This window comes from Triticum aestivum, chromosome 4A, assembly GCF_018294505.1.
Source record: "Triticum aestivum cultivar Chinese Spring chromosome 4A, IWGSC CS RefSeq v2.1, whole genome shotgun sequence".
Taxonomy (NCBI): domain Eukaryota; kingdom Viridiplantae; phylum Streptophyta; class Magnoliopsida; order Poales; family Poaceae; genus Triticum; species Triticum aestivum.
This window is the reverse complement of record NC_057803.1, coordinates 589,915,111-589,923,383: the sequence shown is the minus strand read 5'-3', so window position 1 is coordinate 589,923,383 and position 8,273 is coordinate 589,915,111. Positions and strand designations below refer to the sequence as shown.

The following is an 8,273-nucleotide window of genomic DNA, read 5'->3' as shown; positions in this document are numbered from 1 at the left end:
ACTACATAAATATCAAGAAAGTTCTTGATGATGTTCTCCCCGGCTACGCCAAATCTGGAGGCACCTTCACCAGGGCAGTTTGTAAGTACGGCAAGCACGTGTTCGCCCACAATACGATGTTCTGCTGCGTCAAGCAGCCGCCTGGCGGTCAGAAGGATGCCTACTACGCCCTCCATCACATGCGGGCGATCGTAAGGGACCATCATCACCTTCTGCTACCAAATAATCTCAAAGATTGGGCCGCGAGCTTGTCGGGCAATCCAGGACGCGGACATCAGACAAGAATTCTTTCGCATCCATTCGGAGTTTGCGGACATCATCCATCAAGATGTCCTTCATACCTCGGGGCAGTTCTTCCTCAGATATCAACCGTCCAACATTGAGATAGACGGAATGCTACAAATGCAGGCTGACAACGCCCGCGATTTCATGACCATCACGATAGACGGCGGCTTCATCCACGCTCATGTCCATGAGTCGAGTCGAAAGTAGTGATGTGTAGTTCTGAAATATTGATTGGCTCATGTTGTAATTAAACTTTAATGAATTGTATGTCTCTTTGGTTTGGATAGTCGTTTAACTTAGATGTAATCGATGCTATTTATTAGTAGGACCATGAATCGTGCTATTAATGTCTTGCTTTTCTCTTCCGATCCTTTTGTTGCATACTTATATATTGCTTATGTATGTATTGTCTGTTGTTTGGCTTGTGCATAGAGATGCCGTCGTATGTCATGTACAAGGGTAAGGTTCCCGGTGTCTATGACGACTGGGAGGAGTATCGGAGACAGGTTCATCGTTTCAGCGATAATAGTTACAAAGGGTACACCACTAGGGCGGAGGCAGAATCTAGATACGCCCGCTATCTAGCGGGAGAGAGGAGGGAGCGTTGGAGGAACCGGATGAAGACCAATTTCATCGCGATGATGCTCATCGTGATGACCGCAGCTCTCTTCTATGTGATGGTAGTTTATATGATCGATATCGACTTGTAATGTGAAGACAAACTCGATACTCGCGGTCTCAAGACTTGTAATGTTTTATCTTTGTTCGGTCTTTTGAATTCAGAGACTAATATGATGAATTGTATTCGGAGACTAATCTTCTATTGTATTCGATGAATCTGCTGTTTCTGTGTGCTACTATCTATATTCTGTCAAATAATATATTTTGTAACTTGTGCAAAAATCAAAAAAGTAAAAAAAACTAATATTCATACTAATGGCGCATCACTACAGAGTGCGTCATTAGTATGCCAAAGTATACTAATGGCGCATCACCAAACTGTGCGCCATTAGTATGCCAAGTATACTAATGGCGCATCCATCCGCAGTGCGCCATTAGTGTGCCAAAACACATGGTTAAATATGGCCCCTGGGAGGTATACTAATGGCGCACTGCATGGTGCGCCATTAGTATACCAGATACTAATGACGCACCAGTGGTGCGTCATTAGTAATAAATACTAGTGACGTGATACTAATGGCGCACCAGTGATGCGCCATTAGTAGGCAAAACTGGTGCGTCATTAGTAGGCATTTTCCTAGTAGTGCCTTGCAAATTTTTGTCGAGAAATAGCATCCGATGAGCCCTAAAATGAGAAAAAATGTTAACTTTAATTGGTACGGGCGATTCGCTATCTCAAAAACCAATCGACATTGATTCGATAACAAAGATTTGATTATTTTTTCCAGGTGAATACAATATAATGTATTATACTAGTAATGATTATTTGATTGACTGGGACAATGCATATGCGTTGCAACGGGATAAAAATATTCTAGTGATTTACATAACCATATTAATGCAATGGCGTAAAGAAATGTTTATCAAATCATGTCCGTGATTCTTTTAGTACTTTATAGTTAAATATGAAGTTTGGTAAGTAAATTAAAATGAAATTGGTTCAGAAGATAAATAAATTAGGACAACGCTAACGCCCACATGTGTAATGGGAGCGAAACCGGCCCACACACCTTATAGTACATAAACTGTGCCACGTCATCGCATGCATGCATGTGAATTTTTTTTGGATTTTCTGTTTTTAAAATGTTTTATCTCTTAAATTAAAAAACTGATTGAAGATTCGTTTTCACCATTAAATCTCTCGCGATGAGATCTTCGAAAATGGATCTCATATCAATATATTTCGACGATTTTTTTCGGTTAAAAGTTGCCATGTCTATTGCACATGAATTGCCATGGTGTTTACACTGAAGTTGCCATGATATATTTCAACTATTTTCTTCTACATTTAAAAGTAAATTTTGACATATATAAAACAGAAAATTAAGAAACTAGACTTGCCATGAACCATAAACTAATATTGCCATGATACATGCACTTAAAATTGCCATGGTTTATACAAAGAATATTTTTCATGGTCAAAGTACTGCAGTTGCCATCATCAAATACTAAAATTGACATGCTCTACAAACTGAAATTGCCACATTGCAACTTTAGTTTAAGCATTATGGCAACTACAGTGTAAACATCATGGCAACTTTTGGGGAAAAAATTCATCGAAACATATCAATATGGGGTCTAGTTTTGAAGATCTCATCGAGACAGATTTAATGGTGAAAACGGATTTTTAATTCGACTTTTTAATTAGAAGATAAAACATTTTTAAGCCTAAAACCAAAAAGATTCCTGCTGATGTCATCTTTTCACATGTGGCAAAATGGGTGGTAAAGGAGACGTTTGGGCGATGTGCAATATGCCACACGTGTGGGCGTTAGTTTTTTCGATAAGTTAAGATGATTGATTATGGTACGGATAAGGTTGGACAAAGAGGTGATGGGAATAAAAGTGAAACATGAAACCTTACATTATTTTTAAAGTAATATAATATATATATATATATATATATAATAGAGATAAAGATATATGGATATAGATATATAGATATAATATAGATATAGATATGCTAGAAGTGGAAATAATGTGCTCAAAATGCATGGACCAAATAGCTACTCCGATTATGGATATGGGTTGACGTGGAAGGCACCGAAACGGACCACAACGTACGGCACGTGTGGCATGCATGCTACAGTACAAAAGGAAAGTGACGCATAACATTAACACTCCCGGCTCACCCATAAAACCAAACTTGATATAAACCTCTGCCGCTGCCTGGCCAGTGGTCTGGTCACTATCTTACGGCGGGGCTTGGGTCAAGCATAGGACGGGAGGCCTGCCAGCGACGAAGCCATGGCCATGTTCGCGATGGAGAGCGTCATGCTGCCGGCGAGCATGGTGCTGGTGCAGCTCTTCTCGATCTTGCTAGTGCTTCTCTCCAAGCTCGCCCTCAACATCGGCATGCGGCCCTTCGTCCTCCTCGCCTACCGGAACCTCATCGGCGCCGCCGCCATCGCGCCCCTCACCTTCGTCTTCGAGAGGTTTGTTCCTGCGCACCATCGACATCCCCTCTTTGGTTCTCTAGCTAATTCTTAGAGGTAACAAATGGTTCTGTCACGCACAAAAGCAATAACATAACTTGTTTATTCTCCCCATTATTTTCTGCTTCGGTCGGCTAGTTTTGTTTTGTAGAATAATTGTTAGTTTCCTTTCTCAAAAAGAAAAGAAAAAATGATTTCCAATCGTGCAATTAATGGATGAACATTATAAGACATAAGAGAGGCTGGCCATCGGAGAGAGCACCACTAAAAATTTCTGATAATAAGACCTGCTTTTTTTTTGCGGGAATGATAATAAGACCTGCTACAATGCTTGCATAGTTCGCTAGCTGCATGGTCGCCATGACACAACAATGTGTATGTAAGACGGTGTGATCCACTTATCTATCCTTCAACATCGAAAGCCAGACAGTAGCTTTGTGGCCGAGGGATTGTAGCCTATGTCCTGAAAAAGAAAGAGGGAAAGTAAAATAAGAACAAATTACTCCACGTTACTACTACTTCAGTTCTTTAAAGTTTGACTTTGGACTGCAAAAACGAAAAGAAAAGAAAAAAACACAATCCCACGAGAGAGGATTTGCTACCATCCACGGGACCTCCCGTGCATGCATTCACCGCCTTGTCTATTACTATGTGGGACCACTGACATCACCTATAAGATTTTCTCTCTCATCTAGCATACATTCACATGTTATTCTACTCACCAAGTTTCATCCAAAAAAATAGATGCATACTGTATGTTGAAATAAAAGTTTGATTTACTTTCTGTTTGCATAATTGTTTTTTTTAACAAGATCTTTCAAACAAGACCAATATTGAATATATTTTTAGGAAATATTTTTTACAAGTAAACTACCATGCTCCAAACTTGTTTCATACAAATTTATTAATTTGATGCAAAAATTCAACAATGAGTTATTCAAACAAATCTTTGAACTTTGATAGTGTTTGACAAAGTATCTCATAGTTTTGTGTACTTTTAATAGTGTTTCAATGTGTATAAAATTTGATTATTTTTAGAACATGCTGAAACACATTCAAAAGTGGTATAGTTTTGAAGTTCTCCTCGTCATAAACACAAATATGTAAACGGGTCATAAATTATACTTTTGGTTTAAAAGATAAAATAGTTTTAAACATGGAAATAAAATAACAAAGCATGGGATGGTGAAGCATAGGCTTGCATGTGGTCAGAGGAAGATCTGACAAACTACAAAGAGCATTAATGCGCAACATCGAATTTCCAAGAAAAATGAACGGCCCTCCCATGCACAGAACCTCCCGTGCATGGGAGAAATGCTTTTCTCCACAATCCCACATGTATTATAACTTATTTTTATATGAGAGCCAGCTAAGATGTTCTAGCTAGTTTGCACCAATGCTTCACGCCTTGTCATTTCAATACACCATTTTTCACTCAACGTTCCCGGTGATTACTTGCTGGCACAGTGGCAGTGCTGTTGCTAATTTGTCATTTCCTGACTGACATCACCTTATCTCACAGGAAAAAAGCGAAAATCCCAAACCTCATAGAGTGGGGCTGGATTTCCATGAATGCCACATCCGGGTTAGTACAATCTGCCAACTTACTCACTACGCTACTTTTTTTAGTAAGATCGGTGTGAGCAGATACGTTGAGGATGCGAGGCATGCAGATGGCGCCGTTGTACACTCAAATGTGCCACTCGTGCGTACTGTCCGCCCAAGATACACTTTGGACTCTATTCCCTTGACCATTTTTCTGCTGACATACACAGGGTTATCCTGGCAATGGGGCTGTACTACTATGGACTGCGCGGCACCAACGCCACCTACTCCGTCGTCTTCCTCAACCTCATCCCCATTGTCACCTCCGTGGTTGCCATCCTACTCCGGTACTCGTCCCGACATGCATGAACAAATCTTCACGTGCGCAACGTGACAGTAATTGGCTACGTTGCATCGTTGACGAGCTCCCCGGGCCTCTCTGGTTCTCCAGGGCAGAGAAGTTGGTATTCAGGAAGTGGCATGGAAAGATGAAGTTCTTGGGCATCGTGACCTGTGTCGGGGGAACAATGGTGGTCAGCCTCTACAAGGGCAAGATGCTGCACCATCCTTGGCCGACCCACCTGCTGAGGTCCCATACTCAGGCGGCCGCAGCTCCAGCAGCTCACCACAACATGGTCATCGGCACATTGTTCCTTTGCGGTAGCTGCCTCGGATATGCCTTCTGGTTCATCATACAGGTGCTACTGACCTTGGAATAATCTGGCAATAGTACATTTTGGCAATTGCTTCACTTCAACATTTGCAATTGCTTCACTTCAACATTTTTGCAATTGCATCTACAAGTTAAGCTTGCCAAGGTATTCCCATCTAGGTACTGGGTGGCGACGCTGACGTGTCTGTCGGGAAGCCTACAAGCATTCGTCATCGGCATCCTCATCGACCCTCACACGTCCGCATGGAGGCTCAAGTGGGACCTGCAGCTCCTAACCATTGTCTACTCGGTAAGACATTGGCTTCATGTCTGTCATCTCTCGCATGTCTCACCAGCAAAACATGAAATCATGTCGATGCTTAATTTGCGTTTCACTTCCAAGGGGGTATTCAACACCGGTTTGCATTGGTCCTCATGTCGTGGGCGGTGAAGCGCCGTGGGCCCATCTACCCCTCCATGTTTAATTCCCTCGCGATGGTAGCGACGGTGATCATGGACTCGACACTGCTTGGCACCAGCATCTTCTTAGGCAGGTGAGCTAGTTTCTCGACCAGGAGGATAAACCTTATCAGTTTAGTCAGTCCAGATATGTATGTCAAATCTCAGTTTCCATGATATCATCAACAGCATGATAGGGACGGTGCTGGTCATTGTGGGGCTATACACATTTCTGTGGGGGAAAGGGAAGGAGTTGCAGGAAGCTATATCGCTAACGAAGAACGCCGGTGAGAATGAAGACCCTGGAGACGGTGGTGAGCATGGTGAGCCAGTGTTGGAGGTGCGTCATCGCGGCGATGAAATAGCATAGGGTGTGTTCATCATCCTGACCAAAGATGGTGTAAATGTGCGGTCATTTACATTAGAACTATCGAGGCTATGGATTAAGATTTGGACATCTTCAGAATTCAACATCCTGTATTTGTTCAATGAGCATTTAATCCATTATTATGTTTCCATTTTATTTGTTTTTGTTTTTTCGCGGAGAATTTCAGCCCCTGTCAGTCTATATTGTCTAAGTGTGTGATTTTCTTTTACATAGTCCCTCCATTCCACAATGTAGTCCATATTAGGTTTTTAGAAAGTCAAGCATGTCTATGTCTGACCATGTTTATTGAAGAAAATATTGACATCCAAATTTCAAATTTAGTATCACTACACTCATCATGAAGTGTACTTCTATATTTGATTTGTTTAGTATTTTATAGGTCGGTGGTTTATTCTATAATCTTGGTCAAACATAGAAATGTTTGAATTTTGCAAAATCAAATGCACACTACATTATGGAATGAAGGGAGTATGTGGTTTGTCGACATTAACATTATACAATCAAATGTAATATGATCATATACGCACTTCAAACATTATGAATTTATGATACATAGAAATATCACTGGAATGAAAACATCTTAAATAATAGACTAGTGACCAGTGGGCCATTACGTAACAACAACCACCCCCCCCCCCCACACACACACACACCAATGCCGCACCCCGGGTGACCGCCACCACCGCTGCCACCCAAACACCTCCTCTCTCATGCTTCCTGAATGTCATTGCCGCCGGTTCCTATCACCGTGTAGTGGTGGCAGCCCCCTACCACCAAACGGTGCTGAGGGAGGCTCCTCTTGGTGGCATCGTCAGTTTTCTGGGTCGGCTAGGGGCAAGTATGGCGCTCGCTGATAACCCACAAGTATAGGGGATCGTTTGTAGCCTTCTTTGATAAATAAGAGTGTCGAATCCAACGAGGAGCTAAAGGTAGAACAAATATTCTCTCAAGTTCTATCGACCACCTATATAACTCTACGCACAGTTGATGTTTGCTTTACCTAAAACGAGTATGAAATTAGAGGTACTTTGCGAGAATAAAACTACGAATAAATTGCAAGGTAATAAAAGTGGATAGCTTTTGTCAACAAGAAAGTCATTTGTCTCTAGGCAATCGATAACAAGTATCGGTAATCATTCTTGCAATTTATATGAGGGAGAGGCATGAGCTAACATACTTTCTCTACTTGAATCATATCACTACTAGAAAAAGGCTTATCCCCAATATCTCTACTAGTGGCGCACCATGATGGTGGTGCGTCACTGCTATATAGCAGTGGCGCACCAGATACAGGTACGCCATTATTGGCCACATTACTAATGGCGCACCTGGTGTGTGGTGCATCATTACTAGTTTTGAAAAAAAGATAACAACTTTTTTTATCTTTTTTTTTAAACTAGTAATGGCGCACCACACACCAGGTGCGCCATTAGTAACCCTGGTTACTAATGGCGCATTCTTAGGTGGTGCGCCATTGGTAACCTGGGAGCAGCTAGATATTTTGGACAGCTACCTACCACACTCACTTTCCCCACTTCATTCTCTCCACCTCTACCAAGCTTGGTCTCGACTGCCTCCTCCTCACCTCATTTGCACCATAGATTCACCCAAATTAAATGGTTAAATTTCCTTTTTTGATATGTAAGTAAAGGGAAAGCTTTCTTTATGTTCTAGATCTACTTTTTTCCCTCCAACAACGTACACACTTTTTATGGCCTAGATCTATGTATGTTTCTGGTGTTGCATATGTTTGTGTTTGCAGGTACCGGTATTTGAAATGCGATAGTTGCTAATATTTTGCTGGAATGTTGATTCATTTCCGTTTTGG

General features: G+C 41.5%; 1 protein-coding gene across 1 annotated transcript; it reads left to right on the top strand.

Moving 5' to 3' along the window:
- Window positions 1–3,128: 3,128 nt before the first annotated feature.
- On the top strand, window positions 3,129–6,575 carry LOC123082414 (WAT1-related protein At5g13670). The gene is made up of 7 exons (XM_044504744.1): window positions 3,129–3,401; window positions 4,924–4,986; window positions 5,177–5,293; window positions 5,398–5,644; window positions 5,779–5,908; window positions 6,002–6,152; window positions 6,247–6,575. The coding sequence occupies exons 1-7, from the start codon at window positions 3,214–3,216 to the stop codon at window positions 6,425–6,427; spliced, it is 1,077 nt and encodes a 358-aa protein (XP_044360679.1). The 5' UTR covers window positions 3,129–3,213; the 3' UTR covers window positions 6,428–6,575.
- The last annotated feature ends 1,698 nt before the right edge of the window (window positions 6,576–8,273 follow it).